At 33.0% G+C, this 12,885-nt stretch overlaps 1 protein-coding gene across 1 annotated transcript in view; it reads right to left on the bottom strand.

Moving 5' to 3' along the window:
- CFAP47 (cilia and flagella associated protein 47) overlaps positions 1-12,885 on the bottom strand; it is a 440,981-nt gene that overhangs the window by 75,304 nt on the left and 352,792 nt on the right. The window contains exons 52-55 of the mRNA XM_003924170.4: positions 10,880-11,055; positions 9,150-9,257; positions 6,143-6,254; positions 3,312-3,416 (exon numbers count right to left, since the gene is read on the bottom strand). Of these exons, the coding sequence (XP_003924219.4) occupies positions 3,312-3,416; positions 6,143-6,254; positions 9,150-9,257; positions 10,880-11,055 (501 nt within the window). The remainder of the gene's footprint in view (positions 1-3,311; positions 3,417-6,142; positions 6,255-9,149; positions 9,258-10,879; positions 11,056-12,885) is intronic.

The following is a 12,885-nucleotide window of genomic DNA, read 5'->3' as shown; positions in this document are numbered from 1 at the left end:
CTCTTCAGAGTATAGTAGACTGTGACTCAGTTCTAGGGTCTCTTAAACTTCTTCAATAAACACTTTGCTAATGTTGCAGATGAATAAAGGATCACAAACAATGTCCTACTTTATAATTTTTCTAACTATATTAAGTGTTTCCAAGCTTAAATTCCAATAAGAAGAGGGAAACGTGCTTTAAGATTATTTCAAATTAGGAGAAGTAGTGAAAGAAAATCTATAAAATTCTGCCTCCTTAGTAGGGAGAATTAAAAGTAAATTTCATCTGGATATTATCTTCAAAAGACTATATTACTATTAGTCACAGATTTGACTAGCATAATATAAATTCACTGTATTTTTCAATAATAACATCCTAACTTGTTTTGGCAAAATTGACTGACTAAAGTCAAGCGTCAGAGTTCAATTTAATTAAAAAGCGGTTTAAATAATTTTATTAATAATTTTATTTACTATTTGGATATTTTATAAAAGAAATATCAAATGGCAGAGCTTGTGTTACTTTAAACCATTGGGAATGAGCCACGTGACAAAAAGAAGGTTATGCTTTCATGTTTTCTCAAGTGGCCTAGAGTACTCGAGTTTCTACGTTAAACCACATCCCACGATTATTGAACACTGATATGCAACACTTTTCCAAGCATTGATTAAATTATTTACTTGGGTTCAGAGTAGCAAATTAAAAAGTAACCCAGTAAACATATGCAATCACCAATTAAGTAATAAATTCAGCTGATATTTATCTCTAACTTCTTCTAAAGGAGAGACAGTAAAACTTTTAAAGATACAATTTTGATATTTCTGAAAGAGAAAACAAGTGGATATAAAGGATAGCAAATCTGGCATACACAGTGAGCTACAGAGAATTAAAACTTGCTAAGAATAATCAGAGCTTTCCATAGGCACAGGCTACAAAATCACAGACTCATGCTGGATTGTAAAACCACTCTGATTTGATAAATTCTTCCTTAATTTTTGCTATTCTGACCTTTAGATGAAACAAATCATACAATCAAATATGAATGAAATAAACAAGGCACCTATTTGCAAATAAAAGGAAACATCTGAAAACTAACAAAGAAAATCTCAGAACATAATCTTTGAAACCAAAGAGAAATTATAATTACCACATTTGCTGCTTACTACTGCTCATTTTGTTACGTAGTAACACAATCTAGTTTAGAGACTGGTTGCATAAAATATACATTCACGGTATCTGCAGTTGTGTTGTACTAACCAAATTAATCACAGGATTCAAAATCTGCACAAACAATCGGAACTTAACCCAAACCCTAACCATAACTGAATGGTTACATTTTTATACAATGCAGAGCTTTTCACATGAATTGAAACCAGAAACAAATGAAGCACATAATGAACCATAGCCATTTCCCTCAATCCAGCGAAGTGGTACAATCAGAAATAGTTAAAATTTACCTTAAAAGCACAGCCGTTAGCTTGCTTCAGATTAATCAGCTAATCAGCTGTGTGTGTCAGTTTAGATAGATTTAATCCGTTAAATCAAGAGAGGATGGAAACCTACACGGCTATTTCCCTAATGGTAAAAAGTCATTCAAACCTCAGAAAAATAAACTCTAAAGTTTATTTTTAAAAATACCTTCTTTACATGCCTGCTCATACATAATGCATATCACATTTTCAAAAGCTCATTCATTCAATTAATACTTTATGATGAACTAGTTTTTCTCACAAAAGATGTCAACTGAGTGAATTAAATAAAAGAAGATGGCCTAAATGATTTAATGATAAATAGGGCAAGAAAACCCACAAAGGTTACAGCAATATATTGAAAAGGTTGAGGAGCTCCTAGACCTGGAAGCTGAAAGAATGAATTATTGATTGAAGTCTAATCATAGATGAATCTTTATAGATTTGCTACAAGTTGGAAGGAGCTATTCAGAGTGACTGCAATTAACCATCAGTGTTCAACTGACTCATAAAAAGTTTGAATTATTTTGATGTTTGAGCCTTATTGTGTTTGATAAAGAATTTAACATTCAACTTCGAGGCTAGGATTTTTTAAAGCTATTAAGATGCAGAACTGATTATCTCCCTGCTAACTTCTAAGACTATCCTTGAATAGATATGCTTTCCACCAGAAATGCAAGCAAATAAATTCTTCCTAATAATTATGATGAAGGGATTCTAATCCTGCTATGTAGCAATCACTTAAAAGAACAACATTGTTAAAATTACTTGTCTAAAAGAAAATAATCTCCATTATGTTTTTCCTTCTGTATGATAAGGATTAATGTTTGCTCCTTTAATATTTTTGAGAAAAAAGCATATTTCTATAGTTTATGTCTCAGGTCATATATTAGTTAGTCATTACAGTATTTAGACAATTTCACAGCCTCAAAACAAATTTTCTAAAAATGAATTACAAAATTTTTTTAGAAACAAGGATACTTTAGTTACCCATAGGCCCTGTGCTGTCATGGAGACCCCTGTATCATATTTGATTCCACTGTCCCTCAGATATCAGGGTTTTGTAAGCTCCTTGATGTCTTCTAAGATATAAAGTACATTCCTCCATTTGCATCCCTCCCATCAACATTAGAAGAAGTAAAAATAATATAAATGTACATTTTTACATGAAATTTTTATTGGCAGTAAGAGAGTTACAATCAGTTGGCTAAGTAGCTGTAAGAAGTAGCCATGAAGATGAGTTGAGACCAGATCATCCTGGATTCAGGTCACACCTCAACCTTTTAGTAGCTGCCTGATTTTAATTTCTCTGTGTCTCAGATTCCTGAGGCATAAAATAGGATTGATAACAGTACTTCCATTATAGGAGTATGGTGAGAATGAATTGGGATAATTCTTAGAATGACATGAAAGACATTTAGAGATTGTCAGGAAGTGATCAACTACTGTTTTGAAAAGTTAATATTTAGGAACACTGTTCAGATAAAATGCAGTGAAAAAAATAATATTTACAAACTGCACTCTATATTTTATAGAGTTTATGGAAAGTTGAGTAGTAAAACTCAAGTCAGAAAATTAACATAAAAGCCAGTGATTTGACATGTACATTAAAATATCTGTATTTTAAATCTGGGTATATATTTCTCTTCATTCCACTGACCTATGTATTTAAAAATACCTTCTTTAGATGTCTGCATGTACATAATACATATTGTATTTTCCAAAGATCATTTAATTAATGACCTATAATTAACTTGTTTTACTTGCAAAATATGATATTGAATGAATGATGAATTATATTTATTTATATATTGATTTAAAATTTAATTAACTTGGCTGGTTCCAAGAATACTCTACCATACCTGAGTACAGTGGAAGGTGATGCAAGCCTGATGATGAGCTCTTCCAAGTGCAGAAGGGTAAAAGTGAACCGGTAACTCCCTGGTTGAGTGAGGACTTATGATAAGCTGTGTAAATGGAAAAAGCAAAGAAGGAACAAAAATTAATACCCATTTGCTTTGTTATCTTTGTGTACTAGGTATATGCAGGGTTGGTGCTTGTGTGATTAACATGTTGCCTTGCAACAAATTATCTGTTCTCAGTATGCCTGCTCCTTGAATATTGTTCAAAGGTCCCATGTTAAACAGTGTTTAGGGGTGCTCACATCATATTCTTTCCCAAGATAAAAAAAAGAAGTCAGGGTTAATTTTTAAAGCAGAGTTTGAATCCCCAATAAAAGACATAAACATTTTATGTAAGAACCCATAGCATATTGCCCATCCCAAGGTACATGTCAAACCACCGATAACTTAAATTTTGCCTTGGTAGAATCAAAAGAAATGAACTGTTTCTAAGCAAAGGTAAAAGACATGCTTCTTTAATGTGCAAGGAAGTTTCCTCTTCCTCCTGTCTTGTATACATTGAAGGTGTGACCCTCTAGGATAACTTGAGTTTGTACAGTATTAGTTTGAGTTACTTCTTTAGAGACTGTGAAAGAAGCCAGTGACTCTATCACGATATAATAAGGGCTTGAGTATATTATATACTCGAAATGCTACACTGGAAATAATTTAAGATAAACACTTACAAAATGATAGCAAGAGTGGCACATAGAAGTCTATTATTTTAAACTAATATATTTTGCCAGATAAACTTTGAAAAGGGAAAATTACAATTTAGCAGTATCTTTCAATCCTAGAATACAGCAGTTGATGCCCAATAAACTCTGATAATGACTATGAAATGCAAATGCAAACTTAGTTTTATATTTAGAACAGAGTTACCTGTTTATTACACAATTGTGGTATATCTACATATAATATTTTTACCTCAGGCTGGTGTTCTCTCTGACATCTTGAATGTTTCAGGATTGTCAGTTAATACACATTTTAGGATTATTAATTAATTTCCATGTGAGACTTAGCAAAAATAAGTAAAATTGCAGTTAGAAAATTTGGAAAATAGTTTATTCTCTCCATAGATATAAAGATATAGATATTTTTCAATATCTATATCTTTCATGTATTATCATTACAATTAATGTGTGCTCCTAATTGTTTTATAAAATGTGATAGTATTTTTCTCATATATAACTTTTTGAGTTGTTTTCTAATATTAGAGTTAATTGCATATTCGGTGCTCAATGTTTGATAAATGAGTAGAATAATTAATAGATTAGTAAGCCATGGTTGGAAATACTAAAAGAAAGTTCGTATTCTTGATTATGTCATATAAGTTTGGATGTGCAATATATTATATTTATTTTCCCTTGGATCACAGATTAGACTCTAAAAGTAGCAATATAAAGGATACAAAAACACACTTTCTAATGAGGAATTTCAGTAATATGTAAATTATATCCTGAATATCATACTTTATATAATTTATGGAAAAATATGGTATTGAGTGATATGTGTACATTTTAACACATTCTTTCTAAGATGAAAGCATATATACCAATTTTAGCAATATAGTAATCAGTGATTTCTAATTTGACACACTATGATGTAAAGAACTACTTTTATATCATTACATAAGTTGGCAACCAGTAACTAACAAGAGACAGATGTTAAGATATAAATAAAGAAACCAAAATGTAGATTTGTTAAACAATCATTAAACAACACATAGTAAGAGCCTTTATTTAAATACTATGTCTACAAGCAGATTTCATGATTTACTTGGAAGTACCTTGATAAAAATAGTCTATTGTAACTATCATTTTGATGTTTACCTGAAAGTATGGCACTCACTTCCAATAAATGGTGTTCTATGCTTTAGAAACAGAGATAGTCATGCTAAACCTCAGGATCTTATTTTGTAACTTGCAGGAAGAAGAAAAGTGATTTAGTATCATTGATAGGACCTAGCCTCTGCCAGGATCTAAGAATGAGAAATTGAGCAGAGAAAGAAGCAGAGAGGGGTAGAGCTGTCAGCATTGTCTGAAAGTGTGTGTGTCAGAGGTGAAGGAATGGGGGATGGGCAACAACTCAGGAAAGGCTAGAAAACAAATGGTCTCTTGGAACCCTGGAAATATATAATGACAGTAGACTTAAAAATTATAATACTGGAAACTATTAAAACATGATTATTAAAATGGTAAGAAAGAAAACACAACCCATTTATTATAATGGAGTAATCATGAGCATGACTCCAGCATATAAAAATCAAAAATTTTTTATTTACATGATATTTTGTTGTTAAATTAAAATTCAAGGGAAGAAGTATGTAAAAAAATGCTTCTTTAAAAAAAAATTATTTTTGGAGACAGAGTTTTGTTCTGTCGTCCATGCCGAAGGACAGTGACGCAATCTCAGCTCACTGCAACCTCTGTATCCTGGGTTCAAGTGATTCTTATGCCTCAGCCTTCCAAGTAGCTGGGATTATAGGTGCATGACACCATCCATGGTGAATTTTTGTATTTTGAGTAGAGATGGGGTTTCACCAGGTTGGTCAGGCTGGTTTCGAATTCCTGACCTCACATGATCCACCTGCCTTGGCCTCTGAGATTATAGGTGGGAGCCACTGTACCTGGCCTATAAAATTCAATTCTTAAAATTTAGAAATTTAAATCCTTGTTAATAATAAATTAATAATTAATAATTCAAGTGATAGCACTCCACCAGTGTCCCAAGATCAAAATTGGAAAATGCTCCAGCAGCAGTAAATTTCATGACTCTCTGAATTTACTTACTTGTGATTTTGCGTCAAGATCCAGGACAAAATTTTCGGGATTACTGTTTGTTGCTTGTAATTCTAAGGTTTCGTGTGTAGCATTAGCTAAGGGAATGATCTGAGTGACAGACCTGGGAGAAAAAAACAAAGCTAGTAAAGTTGCTGGTATTCATAAACTTATTTAGTGTTAATTCCATAAACTTGATGACCCTTAGGATTAAAATATGTCACCCTATAAGGTATGTTGAAGTCTTAATTCCTAGTACTTCAGAATGTGATATTATCTGGAAATAGAGTCACTGCGTATATAATTAGTTAAAATAATGTATTACTTGAGTAAGATGGGCCCTTAATCCAGTATGACTAGTGTCTTTGTAAATAGAACTATGTGAAGACACACAGAAGATGACCATATGACAGTGGAAGTAGAGATTAGCAGGCGTCCCCAAACTACGGCCCGCAGGCTGCATGCGGCCCCCTGAGGCCATTTATCTGGCCCCCGCCGCACTTCAAGAAGGGGTACCTCTTTCATTGGTGGTCAGTGAGAGGAGCACAGTATGTGACGGCCCTCCAACGGTCTGAGGGACAGTGAACTGGCCCCCTGTATAAAAAGTTTGGGGACGCCTGGATTAGAGTGATGTATCTACAAGCCACAGAAAGCCAAAGGTTTCTAGCAAGCACAAGAAGCTAAAAGATACCAGGCACAGTAGCTCATGCGTTTAATCCCAGGGCTTTGGGAAGCTGAGTCTGAAGGGTCAATTGAAGCCAGGAGTTCAAGACAAGCCTGAGCAACACAGCAAGACCCTGTCTCTGTAAAATATTTAAAAAATAGTCAGGTATGGTGGCTTGGCTGTAGTCCTAGGTACTCGGAAGGCTGAGGCAGGAAGACCACTCTAGCCCAAAACTTTGAGGCGGCAGTGAGCTATGATTGCACTATTGCATTCCAGCCTCAGTGACAGAGCAAGACTCTGTTTCTAAAACATAAAAAAATAAAAGAAGTAGAAGCTAAAAGAGGCAAGGAACTCTCCCTTACAGGATTCAGAAGGAGCATGGCATGCTGAACCCTTGAGTTTAAATTTCTAGCCTTCAGAATTGTGAGGCAGGACATTTTTGTGGTCTTAAGCCCTCCAGTTTATGGTGCTAGTTATGGCAACCCTAAGAAGCTAATATAATGACTTCTTTTAGTTTCAAAATCAAAATAATTATGAACTACTGAAATTTTACTAAATTAAATAATCCTTGGTTCTCTATTTTTGAGACCTAATATTATCCCATATTGGATATTAGAATATATTCTAGTTTTAGGAATAACGTTTACTTATTGTTTTATAACTGCTAAATCCAGACAAAAAAAGCTAACATCGTCTAGTCACAATAACAGTGTAATAAATGCACAAAGTTTTCATTCATAACATTAACAAGATCCAGATTGATGATGAGTAAATGCCTAAAATATGTGATTATGCTCCAAGCAAATAATAAATGAATGTTCATAATTCTCAAACAACTATCAATTCTAATGGTTTTTAATGTACAGCATCAAACTTGTCATCTTCATTCTTTCTGTAATGTTAAAGTATAACACGATAACATAATATTATCTAGGGAAGTTTTTCATATCTCCTTACTGTTTCTTGCTTACAATAGAGTAATTAAGATTAAAATATTTAGGTATCAAATCTGTAATAAAAAATGGAATCATCACCATACATATATTATTTTTCACAATGTCATGGCCCTGTGACAGAGGAAAATTGAGTATTATGTGCTGAGCAGAATTCAGTTCATAAATTCAAATTGTATAATTCAAATAAAGCACCATTTTCTTTTTATATAAAGTATATGCATATAATGATTCCCCTTAAGAAGAACATTATATGTCAGTTTTATGATTCTAGACTACAAATTTAACAAGTCTCTGTAAATCATGAGGTTGTTCTTTCATCAGGAAGATATGAAGAAATTCAATGAAAATAACGAAAATTTCATTAATTATAATGAATAAAGTACACTAAAAATCATGATAGATTTCGCATCACTTTGGGGTAAGCATCTGCTTCCTATATGGCCAATTTTGCAAGTTTTCTAATATGCAATGCCTTAGAAAAAATAGGAATAAAATATTTTCATACTAGATATCTATGCTACTATAAGACAAAAAATTTCAAATATCATTTTTTTGGCTCAAGAGCTATTCCTGGAAGAACTCAACACTCTTTTGATGTGCTAAGGGAGAGAAATTAGTTAAAAGGCACTAATTTTCTCACTAGGGTGTAAACTTCTTAAAAGTAGGTATTATGTCTTGTTTACCCCTATTTCCCAGCACCAAATTTGGTGCCAGATATGTAGTAGGAACTCAACTACCTAAATAGGAATGGTCATATCTCAACGGACAAAAAAATAGGAATGGTCACATCTCAAGAGCATTAACCCGCTGACCAAATATTCACAGTTGTTCATTGTTTATCTCTGCTTTGCCTTGAGGAAACTTTCACCAGGTTTCTCTCCTTCCCACCAGCCCCTGAACTCTGCTTGTTCCTAAGCCTAAACAAGCATGCAGACACACAAAGTAACATGACCCCTTCTTAGCTTATCCTAGGAGCCAGCTGGCCACAGTAAAACCCTTTTCCCGTTAGACACCACTGGCCATTTTCCCTTGCTAGTCCAGCTTTCCCTCCAAAGATTCTGTTTATATCTGCTTGTCTCTCCTTTATTTTATAAAAGACAAACTTTTTTCTGTTTGATTTTGTAGACCCCTGTAGGCTTCTAAAATGGGAGACTTTCCCTATTGCAATGGTCCCTTTTTAACCCTTTCAGTAATCCTTTTGAATAAAACTCTTTGCTTGCTAAGTCCTGATTTGTTCTTCTTTGACAAGTTTTCAACAGGATAGTTTACATATCAAACCTTCCCTAGGAAAAAAAAATAATGACTAAAGATATATTCATTTTTTATTTTAGAAACTAACAATATTGTAATAGATTAATTATTTTTCTTACAAGCAATAACTTTATTAAGTAGAACTTACTTGCCAAGGTCGCACTCTACTTCTGACATTGTGATTGGTTTTGGTAATGTAATGGTTAGTTTCAGTAAATACCAGAACTCATCAGCCATTTCAGGCTGAAAAATAATGCTGGTGGAGAGAAATACACAAAATTTTGTCAGCAGTTTTAGTTTGTATAATAAATTTGGCAGAAGAAGTATACCCTAAACTAGTATAAATAGTTGGTTTTAAATACAACATTTGACAATTACTTTGTAACACATACTACTTTTTTAATACATATATTTGTAATTCTTCATTTTTTGTTGAGAAAATTACTTCATTATTTAAGAAAAGCAGTGGTGTTGTCATTAATGTATGTTTAATAAATGCCTGTTGAATCAATAAAAATGTTTAAACATGAGTATTTTAAATGTCTTGCAGAAGCTGTACCAGTAAAAGCCTTGCTTATTAACTGTGATTAAGTCAAATTTAGTTCTAGTTGAATGCATGGGCATTTTCATGTGAATGCTATCAAGTGACATATAGCTCTAGAGAACTCCTTTATAATCAGCACATGCTCAACTCCCAGGGAAGCAGAGCTTGCGGCAGTCTAAAAAAGTTTAATTGGGATGGTATCTCAGCGCTATCATCTTTAATTTGTGCAGCCTTGAAAAAATCACTTAAATTTTTGAGCTTAAATTTTCTCATTTATAAAATAGGGAGAATCAATCTTACCTCTTACAGCTGCTGTGAGAATTTTATGTTTATATACGTAAAATACATGCCCCAATGATGATAATAGAGTAGGCAGTCAGTAAGTATTAGCCAAAATGATGTTTTTTAATGTATGCTCATAAAGAAAATTCAAGATTCTGTTTGTGTTCACAAACCCTGTGCAGTCATATTGGGGCAAAAAGACCACATCATATTTCTAATGATAATTTTTTTTCAAAATAGTGTCTTTTATAATATGTTATATTCTTATTTTCATGCTTCACAGAATAATAATTTTTATCCTTTAAAATTTCACAGATGTATTCATTTATTCACCCACTCACTTAAATAACAATTACTAGTTTCTGCTGTAGGATACTGTACTTGAAGCACCAATAAGAGTGATTCTGAAGGACATTACATTAAATAAAACAAGCCAGGCACAGAAAGACAAATTTCACTTATATATAGAATTTTAAAAATTTGAACTCAGAAGCAGAGAGTATAATGACTATTGTTATCAGGCACTGGAAGGTGGAGACTTTGGGGAGAGACTGGTCAAAGGAGGCAAAATTTCAGTTAGCAGGAATAAGTTCAAGATATTTATTGTAAGACATTAAGACTATAATTAATTATTTTAATTTCTCCATGTCCTCCAAGTGAATGATTTGTACTTAATTAAGAAGTAAAAATATATAAATGAATTTTCATCAAGAAAATTGAACCTTTAATCCCTAGTCCTCATGCAATTGTTTTCTTTTAGTTCAGTTTTTGCATCCATAAAGATTTACTTAGTAAAACCTGACGTAAAAGAGGGGGAAAAAGGAGAAATGTAGAAATTATTTAATTTGATATTCTGATAAATAGTGTTTTTGCAATGAAGCAAGCAAAAGCTAACTCTAACTAAATTAGTACATTCTTTCAGGGATCAGAATTAAACAAAGTTAAAACTCTGCACCAGTGCAATTTTAATGATTATAATATGAGAAACATAAAATTGAAAGGTTAATTTCCAAGGATCAACAATGAAATATAATACCACACTCAAACCATACCTTTCTTCACTATCGCCTGTTCTTGCTGGAGAGTACCATAAAATATAGTTGGTGCACTGTAGTGGGCTGAGGAATATTTCACTGTCACCATCAAGGGCAGGACTCATTAACTGTACATCTAAGCGAATAATGTGATTTTTGGGATTGGAGATTGGTATCTCAATGCAAGTCGTATTCTAGAATTATAAAAAATATATGTAATCAACTTTTAGTGCCAGCATGGAGTCATTAGTCCATGAAAGGAAATGCAAAGGAAGTTATTACGTAATATAAGGCTATTGTTGTTTTTTTTTTCCTTAATACACTATTGAATATATCTCACTAGCTTTGAATTTCATGTTTTCCTTCATTAGCCTTGATAAATGTTACCTTTATCTTTTTTAACAGCAAATACTACACAGAGATTCATGTAACTCAATGGATAAAACCTATTTGTAAAATTACATTTAAATTATATTTTTCACTGGTATCATTATTTCTGTGAGGTCCATTTTTCAGTGTTTACTCTAGGAATGGTACTCAAACTTTATCACACATAAGAAATGCCGGCAGAGACTGCTAAAAGACATATTTTTATCCACCTCTCCACCACAGGCTTTCTCCATCCCAGAGATTCAGTAGTTCTGGGATGGGGTCTGAAATTTGTATTTCTGAAAAGTTTCCACATGCTGCTGCTGTTGCTGCTGCTGCTGATCCAAGGGAAACATTTAAGTGGCAACGTACATTAGCATCAAGTTGTAGGGACAATCTAAACTAAAAAGTCAAATTATATTGTTGATATATCTTTCTGTTTAGATTTCTTCCTTCTATTCTTGTTTGTCCTGTCCTTCTCCCAATGTACATCATCTTAGCCCTGGAAGGTACTCTTTAAGTTCTAAGATTTTTCCTGATCCTCACACTTGACCCATCCTGGCTATTGATTTATAATGCATCCCATTTCAGCCATGATCTCCACTACATCAAAAGCTATAATTTTTTTTGAAGCTAATGCAGTAAAGATAATTAGTAGACAGGACACATTTCAATTTTAACAAATTCCAGTTGCCTAAATGTTTTAATCTAAACAAATGGAGAACGTTGGACATTCCAGTAATAAATCAACACTTGGTAATAAACGTAGTTTAGAACATGGAGCTGTTATGAAATTTATCCAATCACATTACAGGGGTCACAAAAACTTCTTACTAAGCTTTTGGGAACATATCTTCAAGGTAGATACTACAGCTTTGTCTATGGTTGTTTTAGAGGAACTGGCTTAGAATATTTGCCTGATCACCTCTAATAAATAAAGAAGTGGATGGATGCTACATTTCAGAGGAATGCAAACAGCATTTAGTGTGGTGAACAACATCTGGCGAGGAAAGATGGAAACCAAGCACACACACAAACTAACAATTAGATTAGGGCAGATATTACTTATTAGAAATCAGTGTTAACTATAAATGCAATGAAAAATAGTCCTCTCCAATGGTTTCCAGAGACATTAGGATTATGAATTTTTAAAATAAATGGGCATTTAAACTTCTACAGCAAAATATTCCATGCTCATAATTGTAAAGAAGGAAAAATAAAATTGTAAAATGTAAAATACTGAACAGTGACTAATCTCCCGGGTAACCTGGCATATTTTATGAAGTTGATATAAGACTTGGCCTCCAGAGAAGTTTCCAATGGTCAAAAATAACAACTAGAAAAAAGAATGTGCCAAGGTAACAAACACTAGCAGCCCAATATTAGCCTAGAAACTTTGCTCAGGGCTTAAGACAGAAAACTGAAATGACACATTTGGTGTAAACATCTGTCCCGGTCTACTACTCAGATATTATTCAGAAAAGATCAGTGTTTGTTCAACAGAATGCTATAGCCTGTCATAGAAGTAAAAATACTATAATTTAAACCACTGGGTTTCAGAATGTTTTAACAACAACTCAAAATAATTTGTTTCATATCACAACATGGTTTGCATACACATATCACAAAAGTTTCACAAAACAATCCCTGCATTT

The sequence above is a fragment of the Saimiri boliviensis genome, chromosome X, assembly GCF_048565385.1.
Source record: "Saimiri boliviensis isolate mSaiBol1 chromosome X, mSaiBol1.pri, whole genome shotgun sequence".
In the NCBI taxonomy this organism is placed as follows: Eukaryota; Metazoa; Chordata; class Mammalia; order Primates; family Cebidae; genus Saimiri; species Saimiri boliviensis.
This window is presented reverse-complemented; position numbering and strand designations above follow the sequence as displayed.